The sequence below is a fragment of the Bos taurus genome, chromosome 12 (genome assembly GCF_002263795.3).
Source record: "Bos taurus isolate L1 Dominette 01449 registration number 42190680 breed Hereford chromosome 12, ARS-UCD2.0, whole genome shotgun sequence".
In the NCBI taxonomy this organism is placed as follows: Eukaryota; Metazoa; Chordata; class Mammalia; order Artiodactyla; family Bovidae; genus Bos; species Bos taurus.
The window spans coordinates 73,221,093-73,236,202 of record NC_037339.1 but is presented as its reverse complement, the minus strand read 5'-3'; the positions used below and the strand labels follow the sequence as shown (position 1 = coordinate 73,236,202).

Below are 15,110 nucleotides of genomic sequence, written 5' to 3'. Positions count from 1 at the left end.
TGGTTTTAGAAAAGGCAGAGGAACCAGAGATCAAATTGCCAACATCCGCTAGATCATCAAAAGGGCAAGAGTGTTCCAGAAAAATATCTATTTCTGCTTTATTGACTGTGCCAAAGCCTTTGACTGTGTGGATCACAATAAACTGTGGAAAATTCTGAAAGAGATGGGAATACCAGACCACCTGATCTGCCTCTTGAGAAACCTATATGCAGGTCAGGAAGCAACAGTTAGAACTGGACATGGAACAACAGACTGGTTCCAAATAGGAAAAGAAGTACGTCAAGGCTTTTATTGTCACCCTGCTTATTTAACTTCTATGCAGAGTACATCATGAGAAACACTGGGCTGGAAGAAGCACAAGCTGGAATCAAGATTGCCGGGAGAAATATCAATAACCTCAGATATGCAGATGACACCACTCTTACAGCAGAAAGTGAAGAGGAACTAAAAAGCCTCTTGTTGAAAGTGAAAGAGGAGAGTGAAAAAGCTCAACATTCACAAAACTAAGATCATGGCATCTGGTCCCATCACTTCATGGCAAACAGATGGGGAAACAGTGGACACAGCGGCTGCCTTTATTTTTGGGGGCTCCAAAATCACTGCAGATGGTGACTGCAGCCATGAAATTAAAAGACGCTTACTCCTTGGTAGGAAAATTATGACCAACCTAGATAGCATATTCAAAAGCAGAGACATTACTTTGCCAACAAAGGTCCATCTAGTCAAAGCTGTGGTTTTTCCAGTGGTCATGTATGGATGTGAGAGTTGGACTGTGAAGAAAGCTGAGTGCCAAAGAATTGATGCTTTTGAACTGTGGTGTTGGAGAAGACTTGAGAGTCCCTTGGACTGCAAGGAGATCCAACCAGTCCATTCTAAAGGAGATGAGTCCTGGGTGTTCATTGGAAGGACTGATGCTAAAGCTAAAACTCAATACTTTGGCCACCTCATGCAAAGAGTTGACTCTTTTGAAAAGACCCTGATGCTGGGAGGGATTAGGGGCAAGAGGAGAAGGGGACGACAGAGGATGAGATGACTGGATGGCATCACCGACTCGATGGACATGAGTTTGTGTGGACCCGGGAGTTGGTGATGGACAGAGAGGCCCGGCTTGTTGCGATCATGGGGTCGCAAAGAGTCGGACACGACTGAGTGACTGAAATGAACTGAACTGAAACAAATATAAAATTGGGAGAAACTTGCTTAGCATTCTTGAAGTATTTCTCAGTTTACTATTTGTAATTGTAAAAATGCTGACATTTAAGAAGGCATGAGAATTCTTTGCCTTTCTTCTTTGAAAAGAATGTGCCACCACTGCGTTACTATTAAATTGCTTCTGAAGGATTTCAAGGAGAATCAGTATGTCCTTCATTTTGTTACATATTTGTTTCATTAACCAAAGCCAGCTTTTGCATAATTATATATTACTGGGTATGGAACGATAGCATCACCTACTCAGTGGATATGAGTTTGAGTAAACTGCAGGAGATGGTGCAGGACAGGGAAGCCTGGCTTGCTGCAGTCCATGGGGTTACAGAGTCGGACACGACTTAGTGATTGAACAACAGTGATAGAACTGTAACTTCACATTTATTCAGGTGTAAGTTTTTGGTGTAGCAAACTTTCTACAGTTATTTTAAGTGGGTCATATGATCTAAGGGACTAATTTTTGTATAGGTTCAATGATATCCAGACAAGTATTATTTCAGATGTTATATGCTGAGGTTGGATGAAATTAAACCAATTTAACTGTGACTGCAGAATTAAAAATTGTTTCATCTTGTGGCTTCCAGATTTTCAAATGTTTCTGGAAAAAAAATGTATTGATGTTTTTGGCATAAGATGATGTGAATTAGACTAAGTTAACAATAGCCAGAATTTTTGAAATACATGAATCATAAGCTAATAAAATATTCCTGTTTCCAGTATCTGCTAATAATTTATTGTGTGTGGTTTTACATTATGTAAGGCATAAATATCACTTTTTTTTTTTTTACATATGTAGCTGGAAGGCAATTTTGCATGCCAACAGTGGAACCTTGATAAGCATAATACAATTTTCTCTACTGGCAAAAGTATCCCATAGATGTGTTTCTTGGTGACTATTCTTTCTTTTTGGTATCTGAATTTATACAGTTTATAAATGAATTACTCAACATTTTCTATGTATTTCACTCTGTGTGTGTTTAATTTTTACCAATACTTTCTTATTTTCAAAATGATTCATTTTAAAAACTATTATTTTATGTATTTTGTTAACTGGAAATATTCCTGTCTTTGATTTTAAGAATTAGTTTATACTGTTTAAAACTTTCAGATGATGATGTAATTTCTTCAGTTACTTTCTGGATTGTTGCTGATTTTGACAAACCATCTGGGAGAAAACTGCTTTTTAATGCATTAAATCACATGGTGAGTGTTTGGACACTTTCTACAAAAATTAATGTGTTGTAATTTTGAGAAAGCAGTATGAAAAACATGCATTAAGTCTTTATTTTCCTTCATGTTAACATTTTCAGTTCCTTAACTTGATTAAAACATGGTGCTAAGGCAGGAATTCAGATTCTTTCTCCATGTACGATAGTGACCTTGCCCCAGAAAAGACAGCCCTACATGTCTTCTGTGATTCATGACTTGTATATTCTCTCCTAGTACTTGCTGTTGGACTTACATGTACATGTCTAGTAGCATGTATGTGCTGAATGTTTGTGTCCCCCCCAAAATTTATAGGGCTTCCCTGGTGGCTCAGATGGTAAAAGAATCTTCTTGCAATTCAGGAGACTCAGGTTTGATCCCTGGGTGGGGAAGATCCCCCTGGAGAAGGCAATGGCAAAGCACTCCAGCATTCTTGCCTAGAGAATTCCATGGACAAAAGAGCCTGGCAGGCTACAGTCCATGGGATCACACAGAGTCGGACACTACTGAGGGACTAACACTTTTTTTCTTTTCTTTCAAAATTTTTATGTTCAAATCTAATCCTCAATATGCTGATATTTGGAGATGGGACCTTTAGGAGGTAATTAGGTCATAAGGGTGGAGTCCTCATAAATGGGATTAGTGCTCTTACAAAACGAGGTCCTAGAGCTAGCCTACTCTCTTTCTGTCATGTAAGGATCCAAGGAGAAATTAGAAAATGCAACCAGAACAGGGTCCTCACCAGCACCTGCCCATGCTGGCACACTGATCTTGGTCCACCAGCCTCCATATTGTACTAGTTTTTTACATATCTGTCTCAGTAATAATTAAAACAAGTAAACAGAAAATCAATAGGGATGTACAGATGATTTGAATAATAAAATCCCCAAACTTTACCTAATGAATATTGATAGAAAAATACACATTGCATAGTATATGTTCTTACAAAGCACAAATGTAATATTTAAGAAACATTTGTAGATGCTGGGCTGTAAACCAAATCTCATAAAAACTAGACTGATGTTCTAGTTTTCTTTTGGTTATTGATTTCTAACTTAATTATACTGTAGTCAAAGAATATACTTTTGCTCTTTCAGCTGCAGGGTTTGAACAGCATGGGTCCACTTATGCACAAATTTTTTTCAGTAGTAAATACTACAGTATTATGTCATCTGTGGTTGGCTGACTCTACAGATGTGGAACTGTGAATACGGAGGACCAACTATAAGTGGATTTTCGACTGCTCAGGGGGTCAGTGTGTCTGACCCCTGCATTGTTCAAGGGTCAAGTGTACTTTGTATGATTTTAGTCTTGGAAAATTTTATGAAATTTACAAAATTCCATTGTAAAAGGATATGTAAAATACTGATCTTTATCACCTTTAAATGTGTTTTGCAGAAAACAAGTGGTCATAGTCGGTTGGGGGTTATTTATAATCCTACATCAAAAATAGATGAAGAAAACACAACTATTTCTAGAGGAATTCTGGCAGCTTTTCTTACTCTGAAAAATAGCTTTTTGAGAAACTTTCTCAGGAAACTGGCAGAAGAAAAAACTGCTGCAGCTATTTACTCTGGAAATAAAATTAAAACGCTGCTTACTGAGGTTAGTAGCTATTTGTTTGAAGTAATAGATACATATCTGTTGCATATTTCAAAAATATTTCAGTGTGCTTGGAGATATGTTGCCAAAAAATCAATAAGTATAATCAAATGGGGATCATAAGCTTTACAGTGGGAAATGTCCTCATTAAATGATATGGCTTTGCATAGAAGCACTGAACATATCAAATTTCAGATATTTCAGCTACTACTCAATGATCTTAAATTTAATGGCTTTCTAGTTTGGATATGTATTTATGTGAAGAATTGGGAGTTAAAAGAATATGTGAATAATCCTCAGTTATTTCACTGAAGGGATCCAGTACAGGGAAAAATTCTAAGGTAAAAGCTGATGCTCTGGAAGAAAGACTCATTAATCCATTCCAAAAATTTATCGATTGACTCCCAGACAATGGGGATAATACTTGTGAACAAGGCAGATACAATCCCTGTTCTTATGGACTTATACTGTAATGGGAAAGAAAAGGTAAATGGTGCTAGAAAAAAAAATTATAAGAAAGTATACTGTTTGAGGGATGTTCTTTTAGCTGGAGTGGTCAAGGGAAGGCCTCTCTAAAGAGCTGTTGTTTGGGCAAAGCTCTGAATGAAATGAGAAATCAAGCTATGGAAAGTCTGTAAGAGGAATGTACCAGATTCAAGAATACAGTGAATCTGAAGAAAGTATTTACAGGAGGACATGGTCAACTATGCCAGACGTCTTGAAATTAAGCTTCATGAGGGACCATTTTATTTGTTAAGGTGGTCGTTGGTGACTGATAAGAATAGTTTCAATGAAGTAGTAGGTATAAAGGTGAACTAGAGTCAAGAGAAGGCGATGGCACCCCACTCCAGTACTCTTGCCTGGAGAATCCCATGGACGGAGGAGCTTGGTGGGCTGCAGTCCATGGGGTCGCTAAGAGTCGGAGACGACTGAGTGACTTCACTTTCACTTTTCACTTCCATGCATTGGAGAAGGAAATGGCAACCCACTCCAGTGTTCTTGCCTGGAGAATCCCAGGGACAGGGGAGCCTGGTGGGCTACCGTCTATGGGGTCGCACGGAGTCGGACACGACTGAAGCGACTTAGCAGCAGCAGCAGCAGAGTCAAGAGAGAAAGGGAAATCAGAAAAGAGAGACAGCAAGTATTCGTAGCTTTCTAAAGGAATTTTCCTATGTGGAGAACAGAGAAATATTGTGTAGCTAGAATAGGACTTAAGGTCAGGGAAGGATTTTACTTTTTTGGTATGCTAATGAAAACAGTCCATCCAAATATGAGAAAAGATGATACGGAGAGAAGGGAGCAAAGTCAGAGGATGTTTCTTGAGTAGAAAAGAGGTGCTGGGACCCAATGCACAAGTTGTAAGTATTGGTTTAAGAACAGGGTAGATTTATTTGGTGGTAGCAAGATAAGTACTTCTCTTCTGATTGATTCTGTTTTCAAAAAAAAGTCAGATCATTAGCTAAGTATTAGGATGGGAGCAGGGACTCATTGGAAAAGACCCTCATGCTGGGAGGGATGGGGCAGGAGGAGAAGGGGACAGCAGAGGATGAGATGGCTGGATGGCATCACTGACTCGATGGACATGAGTTTGAGTAAACTCCAGGAGTTGGTGATGGACAGGGATGCCTGGCGTGCTGCGGTTCATGGGGTCGCAAAAAGTCAGACACGACTGAGCAACTGAACTGAACTGAGGTGCTCTTAGAGGTTGGAGGGAAGAAGAGAGACTGTCAAGTATTTTCCTATTGTTCTGCGAGTGAGAAAGTGAATCAACAATGGTATAGGAAAATTTCTGAGGGCTTGAGATTAGTGACCATAACTGAAAGTGAGATCAGTATTGGCCGCATGTGTTTCTCCAGCCATCCTAACACTGTTTGGATCCTGTCACAGAGTAAACAGATTTATGTTTAACCAGAGTTGAGGTTTTGCCAGGTGATTATAACTGAGAGGAGGCATTCAAGGGAACTGAGTATGCACTGTTTTTGCTATGGTAAAGGGCTCTGAGGTAGAGCTTGGTTAGGAGGAAAATTATGATATGGAAAGCACAATAGACAATAAGTGGTTGGATCAAGGGACTGAAGGGTTGACTAATGGTTGTTCTGTTGACACTGGAGTGAATGAGCTGGAGGGTCAGCAGCTTGTGATCAGAGAGGAGTTAACTGAGAGATTCTGAAAGTGAAGTTCTAGGGCTGCACTGTCTGATACTGTAGCCACCAATTTCACATGGCTGTTTTAAATTGAAATAAAATTACAGTAAATTTCTCAGTCATACTAGCCAGATTTCTAGAGCTCAGTACCCACCTGTGGCTGTGCCTTGGGCAGGCAGGGAACCTTTTCTGATATTGTGGGTGTTCCAGGAACATGATAAAAATGCAGAAGGCAAGGCCCACCCTGGATCTACTCCAGTACAATCTATATTTTAACAAGACACCCAGGTGATTTGTATGCATATTAATGTTTGAAAGAATCCACCTGCAATGAAGGAGACCTGGGTTTGATCCCTGGGTTGGGAGGATCCCTTGGAGAAGGGAAAGGCTACCCACTTCAGCATCCTAGTCAGGAGAATTCCATGAACTGTATAGTCTGTGGGATTGCAAGAGTCGGACATGACTGAGTGACTTTCACTTAATGTTTGATACACACTGAGATGGATAATATTACTTTTGTATTTCAGAATTTAAATGCACTATTACTAAACTGGTTTTGTGGGATTGGAATGAGACCGAGTATTTTTATTCTAACCAGTATTTTTTAGTTGAGCACACCAAAATGGAAGTACTGAGTTCAGAATTTAATAAACATTGTATTTTATTTTTTAATGTTAAATTTTTTTAAATGATGTTCCCTAGCATTTTATTAATCAGTAATCCACCCCACATTCTTAACAAATGGTAGCAAGCTATCTACTTATAACAGGATTTACAAATATTGTCATTGCCTTGCCAAGAAGGATTCTATTTTTAAAATGTGATTTCAGAACAAGATGGTACTTTTAAAAATCAAAAGTTAATGTAATTTTAAGTTTTATAATGACTTATTAAAGTAAGCTATGTTAAAAAAATTATTTTGTGTATTTACTGTTCTCTTATTGGTTTTATCATTCTTAACTTATGCCTTAGGGGATGGATAAAAATGCCTTTGAGAAAAAATATAATACCATTGGAGTGAATATTTTTCGAACTCACCACTTGTTCTGCCGAGATGTACTTAAATTGAGTCCTGGAGAAAAAGGTGTTGTCAGCAATGGGAGGGTAAGTAGAAAAAGCGATTGCTTACTTTTTTCAGTGACACTGTGATACAAAGGTCTCAAACATTTTCTATTACAATACACCTGATGCAGTACACACAGAGGATGATGCTCACGCCAGACAGGTCTCAGCATAAATAAACTGGCCTCTGAGATAATCTAGTTCATGGACACTCCCTGTGTCTTCACCCCTATCCCCATCGGTGGTAACATTGGATGTGGCTGAGGATGTTCTTTGGGGATAGCTTTTATAAGGTAAGTATTAGAACAAGCAGTTTAGTATTATTACAACGTTGTAATTGAGAATCACTGTTGTAAATGTGTGTATAAAGTACATTTTAACATCTTTTTTCTTTTTGTAGCTTTTTTCTACAATTGATAATACCTTTGTAAGTGTTGTGGTATAAAGTTATATGTATTAATATAATTTTTAAAAACTGTGGGGAAAGTCACTCTTACTCCCACCATCCTAATAAAGATTTTTTCTTTTTTAAAAAATTTATTTATTTTTAATTGGAGGATAATTGCTTTGCAATATTGTATTAGTTTCTGCCGTACATCAACATGAATCAGCCGTAGGTATACATATGTCCCCTCCCTCTTGAATCTTTCTCCTATCTCCCATACCATCCCACCCTCGAGGTTTTACCTTCAAATCCTTTGTTTCTACTCTGCATAGCCTTGTCTGTTTTTTAAATACATAATTATAATCACACTTTTTTCTCTTAATATACTAAAAATATTTTTCCAGTTGATTAGGGAGTTGTAATATATACATACAAAATTAGTGGACAATAGCTACTTATTAATATTTTTAGTATGATAGTCTAGTTTTCTTTCTAAGGTGTGATTTAAGTTTTTAAAAATTGAATCTGATGCTTAAGTATTACTAGAAATCAGCGAATGCAGTCTGTTTGACATACCTCTGCTTGAACCATCAAATTGTATATCCCTAAGTCATCATCAACGGAGAAGGCAATGGCACCCCACTCCAGTACTTTTGCCTGGAAAATCCCATGGATGGAGGAGCCTGGTAGGCTGTAGTCCATGGGGTCGCTAGAGTCGGACACGACTGAGCGAACGACTTCACTTTCACTTTTCGCTTTCATGCATTGGAGAAGGAAATGGCAACCCACTCCAGTGTTCTTGCTTGGAGAATCCCAGGGACAGGGAAGCCTGGTGGGCTGCTGTCTATGGGGTCGCACAGAGTCGGACACCACTGATGCGACTTAGCAGCAGCAACAGCAAGTCATCATCAAAGCTCAGTTTTCTACATTTTTATGAGTTCTGTTCCTTTGTGCTCCATTCCCACATCATCATTCCCTTAAAATTATGCTTTTTTATTCTTTCTTATTTGAGTCTGTAAATAATAGAAATTGGAGAATAATGATATCATCCACAAATTAGGTATTTCTTCTTCAGTGTAACAGTTCTTGTGCTAATTGTGTCAGCTCCTAAAGGTAGTTAGACTCAGGTGCATCAGTGTACAGTGCTACTGTAAAATTGGTGACAACAGTTGGTATTTATGATTACAATACTGTAAAGTGTTAGTGAATTTTGATAGCTATTTGAAAGCCTAAAAATGGTGTTGCTTTTTTTTTCTTTAGCAATTGCTTTGGGAAGAAATAAACTTTTTAGAACAATTTTATAAAGTATAAAGCTACCTTTGACTTTGTCAGGCATTTTAAGGGATAAAAAGGAAAAAGTTACAGCCTGCTGTATCTATTAATTTGCCTTTTGGTTATACATAATGGAAAAGCTACTCTATGTTTTCTTTGTCATGGCTTAATATAATTCAGCCATGATATTATTATCAATATTAGTAATAAAATTATAGTTATGTTCGGTTTATTTCTTTTAGAACTCTTTTCTTCTCATTTTCCTTGAAATTGACAAAAGGATTTAGCTGTAATCTTTCCATGAACCAAACATTCTTCTGGAATCCAAGAGTATAGTAGTGAAAAAACATGTTTTTGTGGAGTTTACATTGTGATGCGCAGGGAACAAAAACAAATAGTGTCCTTATTTATACGGGGTTATTTGGACAGAGAACCAAAAGATGTGAGAGAGCAAACTGTTGCATATCTGGAAGAATGTTCTAGGTAGAGGAAACAGGGAGTACCAAGTCCTGAGATGAGCTTATGTCTGTGTGTTCTAAGAATAGCAGATATGAGGAGAACAGGAGAGAAGTAGCTGGGGGCCAGATCAGATGCGGTTTTACTCTGAATGAGTTGAGAAGCTCATTGTTCTGGAGAGGGGATTGACATAAATTGACTTACATTTTATTTGGATCATTAGTGGCTATTACATTGAGAATAGACTGTAGAGGTTGGGAAGCCAGTTAGGAGCTATTACAGTAGACCAAGTGAGAGCTGATGGTGGCCTGGACCAGAATGGCTCTAGTGGAAATAGAGAGAAGTAGACGTGAGATGTATTTTGAAGGAAGGGGGAACAGGAGTTGCTTACAGATTTGCTGTGGGATGTGAGAGAACTGCATGACCAGCAGAATGAAGTTGCATTGTTTTAAAGTAAGGAAGACTTGCAGGAGGAGTGGGCTTGTTCAGAAGAAAAGGAAGATCAGATAGAGAATTTAGTTCTGCATATAGTAAGAGCTCAGTGTTCCATCCTGGACCTGAGTAGACTGGTTGAGTCAGCAACTGGACATGAGTTAAGTTCGGGGAAGAGGTCAGAACTGGAGATAGTTAGGAAGTCAAATATGTTGACTTTTTATGTTGAGTAATGAAAAATTATAATTTTAATTGTATTTGTAGGATTGTGGTTTGAATAGAAAAGTGTGATATATCTGAAAATAAGTACTGTGGTTTCTGAACTATAATGTAATATTTAGCTTATCACTGTGTCTCAAGAGTAATGCTTTTATAAAACACAATAATCATAGCAATTGTAGCAGGTAGCTATAATTCTGAACCAGATAATTTAATGTTCAAAATAATTCTGACATTTTAGAATCAGTCTTCATTTTGAACCTGTCCAAATGTACATTAAAATTGAAACATATTCAAAGTTAAAATTGTTTATAAATGATCAAAACTAGGGAGTATTGATGATCTCATACTTTCTTACTGACATGCTAAAGAATTTAAAATCTATTTTAATATTAAATAAAACCCTAAATAATACTGTTGCTGTTGGTTTGGCCAAAAAGTTTGTTTAGGTTTCTCGATAACATCTTATAGAAAAATGTGAATGAACTTTGTAGCTAACCCAATATAATTACACTTATTCTTATTACACCACATAGTAAAATAAATAAATTTGCCAACAAAGGTCCTTATATTCAAAGCTGTGATTTTTCCAGTAGTCATGTGTGGATGTGAGAGTTGGACCATAAAGAAGGCTGAGCACTGAAGAATTGATGTTTCTGAACTGTGATGTTGGAGATTCTTGAGAGTCTGGGACTGAAAGGAGATCAAACTAGTCAGTCCTAAAGGAAATCAGTCCTAAATATTCATTGGAAGGACTGATGTTGAAGCTCCAATACTTTGGCCACCTGATGCGAAGAACTGACTTATTAGAAAAGACCCTGATGCTGGGTAAGACTGAAGCAGGAGGATAAGGTGACAGCAGAGGATGAGATGGTTGGATGGCATCACCAACTCAGTGGACATAAGTTTAAGCAAGCTCTGGGAGATGGTGAAGGACAGGGATGCCTGGCATGCTGTAGTCCATGAGGTTGCAGAGTCAGACATGACTGAGTGACTGAACAATGGTTGTGCCACATATTTACAAATTACTGAAAGACATGGCACAGCAGAGAGTAGGGAAACAAGCATGGCCTTTTTGTTTAGCAGGACAGTTTGGATTCAGATTCCAGTTACACCATTAATTACACGACCTTTGTCATAAAATTTGTTCATTAGGACAATAGAAAAAGTAATAGTATATTTTACAAAGTTGTCAGAGGATTAAATATGCTTTTATACCAAAAACACATAGAATGGCTGAAGGCTATCATGAGAAATAGTGGGTACTTTTACGGATTTTGGTGGCTCAGAGGGTAAAGCGTCTGCCTGCAGTGTGGGAGACCTGGTTTCCATCCTTGGGTCAGGAAGATCTCTTGGAGAAGGCAGTGGCACCCCACTCCAGTATTCTTGCCTGGAAAATCCCATGGACGGAGAAGCCTGGTAGGCTACAGTCGATGGGGTCGCAAAGAGTCAGACACAACTGAGCGACTTCACTTTCACTTTTCACAGATTTTATGTTCATTGAGAGTCAGTATAGAGTCAGGGCCAATGGATGAAACTTCAACAAGTAGAGAGAGATTTTTATTCAGTATGTGCATGAACATTTTAATAGAGTTTTCTAAAATGTTAATGATCTGTCAAAGGAGATAGTACATTTCTGTTATAGCAGTTATTCTGTTTAACTAAAGTCACATTTCTAAAATGTTGTAAAGATTTAAGCTCCAGATAGGTTTTATTGTACTATTACATGATTTTCAAATCTAATGTTCCATTTCTCAATTTGGCCCTTATGTGATTTTACACTAACATTTTATTCCACAAACATTATATTCAACTTTAAGTAGAAGAACTAAAGCACAGAAAAAATAGAGTTTCTGCTAGCTATTTGAACTTACATAGGTAAAATAGTGCCAATTTTCTGGTGGATTTAATCAGTACAGATTCCCAATCTTGTTAATCCCCAAGGAAAATAATTTGAGATTTTATTTCCTTTTTTTTGAGTTATTAACAAAAAACTATTTGGTCACTAGAAGTGGTATAGATAAAATTCAGCTATTTTCCAGGTCTATCCCATCCATAGTCCAAAAAATATAACATTGAAAGTGCTTGGAAAGTTAACCTTAAAATAGACAGCCATCTTAAGGAAATGAAGTGTTGATATGTGTACTTTTAGTATTATAGCACCTATTTTTTGTACATTTAAGAGACCAGGTTTTATGTTTAAAGTGAAATGTGGTATTTGTTTAACTGGATGCCAGTATTCCAGCTAATTTCACCTTTGTTATGAGCAAATGAGAAAAGATTGAAGAACTATACTTTATTAATTTTTATAAAATATTAATTGCAGAAGCATATGAAGGGGAATTAAGAAAATCCACTTGCAACTGTTTCATTGTGGTCTTTTGCCAAGGGAAAAAAAAAAATTCTGGTTGACATGTTTTCTAATTGTCTTTAAGTCTAATTGTTCATAAGACTGTGTCAGAGCTCACCTTCTATATCAAGGCTTATTATGGTCATACTATTATGATGATGATGCACATATTAGCTTCCCCCCAAAATGATAATAGTAGCACATTTGGAGTGGTTTTGATGGGATAGACATCCTGAGAAATTAGGTGTTTGGCAAGTTTACAGCTTCCCACTTCTGCAGTTACTGATTGAAAACTAACCTACATGACCTTGCTGTGCTCCAGCAAGTTTATACATCAGTTAGATGAAGAATGGTTGATATTATTAAAAAATTACGTGATTTGTCTCTTGGTTTTGATCTTTTATGCCTTATTTATATATTCATATATGTATAATATGGGCTACAACTAAGAGATTAAATAGTAAATGTTGAAAGTAAAACATTTATGGAATATAGATAATTATTTGAAAAATTTACTTTAAAATGAAAAGCCTTAGGTTTTTGAAAGCATTATGTTTCAAGGTAAAACTTTCAAATAGAAATAATTTGCTGATTATTTTTTTGCCATGTTGATTTTGGTATTTGTACAAATGTTAACTTGTAATCTCAAAGTGAGGAAATACTTTTCTCATGTTTCCCAGTGGATTTAGTAAATGATAAATAACCACTATCTGTTTAACCAGTTTTTGCTTAAAGAAGTATCTGTTTGATAAGAAAATATCTGTCACAGATTAGGATCTTGGAGAAGGCAATGGCAGCCCATTACAGTAGTCTTGCCTGGAAAATCCTGTGGGCAGAGGAGCCTGGTAGGCTGCAGTCCATGGGGTCACTAAGAGTCGAACACGACTGAGCAATTTCACTTCCACTTTTCACTTTCATGCATTAGAGAAGGAAATGGCAACCCACTCCAGTGTTCTTGCCTGGAGAATCCCAGGGACGGGGGAGCCTGATGGGCTGCTGTCTATGGGGTCGCACAGAGTTGGACACGACTGAAGCGACTTAGCAGCAGCAGAAGACACACAATAATATAATTGTTTTTATTTTTAAGTTCTTAGGTCCTTTAGGTGAAGACTTCTATGCAGAAGATTTTTACTTGTTGGAAAAGATAACATTTACTAAGTTTGTAGCGAACATTGAAGACATTGTTAAAAATACAGAAATCAACTCAAAGAAGTAAGTATTTAAAATCATAAGAGCATTTCATTTTGGAGTTTGGTATTTTGCCTCTGATTTCTTTTTAAGATTAGAAAGTGTTTCAGGTACCAACCGAAGACACAATAAAAGACATATAGAGAATATAAAGAAATAGTAGAAAATACCATTTGCTCACCACTACCAAACTGTAGATGTTAATATTTTATTTGCCTTGGATCTATCTCTTTTGTTTTCTTTCCATCTGTCCCATTCTCCCTCCTCCCCAAGAGGTGGCCATTTTCTCAAATGTTGTATGCATGATTCCTCTATTTGCCTTTATACTTCTGCTTCATATGTAATTATCTATTATTAATGTTTATGGTGTTAAAGCCTTGACTTTTTTAGAGATACGCTATTATACATAGGCCTCTTTTGCAATCTGCCTCTGTAGGAACTTTATCCATTTTCCCATTTTCATGTATATAGACTGAACTTATTCACTTCAATTTCTTTCTAGTATTTTGTGAATATATTGCAATTAATTTATATACTCCATTACTGAAGTACAATTAACTTGCCTTTATTTCGTTCAGTTCAGTTCAGTCGCTCAGTTGTGTCCGACTCTTTGCGACTCCATGAATCGCAGCACGCCAGGCCTCCATGTCCTTCACCAGCTCCCGGAGTTTACCCAAACTTAGGTCCATCGAGTCGGTGATGCCATCCACCCATCTCAGGGAACTGCCTGGTGATGATGGAGCAGTGGTGGTGGTTATACAAACCTAAACAGGCAATGAAACTGCATAAAACCACACACACACACACACACAAGTCCATGTGAAAACTGAACATGATCTGTAGTCCAGTAAACAGTATTGTTTCAATGGTGATGTCCTGGTTTGGTATATGGAGTGTCTCCTTTGAAGGAAGCCAGATGGAGGGTTGAAGAGCCTCTATGTACTAGCCTGTGAGTCTATAATTATTTCAAAGTAAGTTTGTTTTTAAAAAAAAAAAAGAAAAAAGCTATCTGATTTATGTGTGTAGCACAAAGAATGTGCTAACCATCAGACAATTGTACTCATCTCCTATGCTAGTAAGGTCATGTTCAAAATCTTGCATGTGAGGCTTCAGCATTATACAAATCAAAAACTTTCAGATGTCCAAGCTGGTTTTAGAAAAGGAAGAGGAACCGGAAATCAAATTGTCAGCATTCGCTGGATCACAGAGAAAGCAAGGGAAATTCCCAGAAAAACATCTACCTCCATTTCTTCAACTATGCTAAAGCCTTTGACTGTGTGGATCATAACGAACTGTGGAAAGCTCTTATAGGAATACCACCATCTTACCTGTCTCCTAAGAAAACTGTGGGTCAAGAAGCAACAACAACAACAAAAAAAAGAAGCAACAGAACCCTGTACAGAAGAACTGATTGGTTCAAGATTGAGAAAGGAGTACGACAGGGCTGTCTGCTGTCATCCTGTTTGTTTAACCTATATGCTGAGCAAATCATGAGGAATACCCAGCTGGGTGAGTTACAAGACAGGAACAAGGAACCCTATATGGAATCAAGATAGGCAGGAGAAACATCAACAGCCTCAGATATGAG

General features: G+C 37.4%; 1 protein-coding gene across 2 annotated transcripts in view; it reads left to right on the top strand.

The window, feature by feature from the left end:
• UGGT2 (UDP-glucose glycoprotein glucosyltransferase 2) overlaps positions 1–15,110 on the top strand; it is a 144,866-nt gene that overhangs the window by 77,545 nt on the left and 52,211 nt on the right. For both annotated transcript variants that reach the window (XM_010810955.4, XM_002691971.6), the window contains exons 20-23: positions 2,315–2,409; positions 3,811–4,017; positions 7,131–7,262; positions 13,422–13,546. In XM_010810955.4, the coding sequence (XP_010809257.1) occupies positions 2,315–2,409; positions 3,811–4,017; positions 7,131–7,262; positions 13,422–13,546 (559 nt within the window). The remainder of the gene's footprint in view (positions 1–2,314; positions 2,410–3,810; positions 4,018–7,130; positions 7,263–13,421; positions 13,547–15,110) is intronic.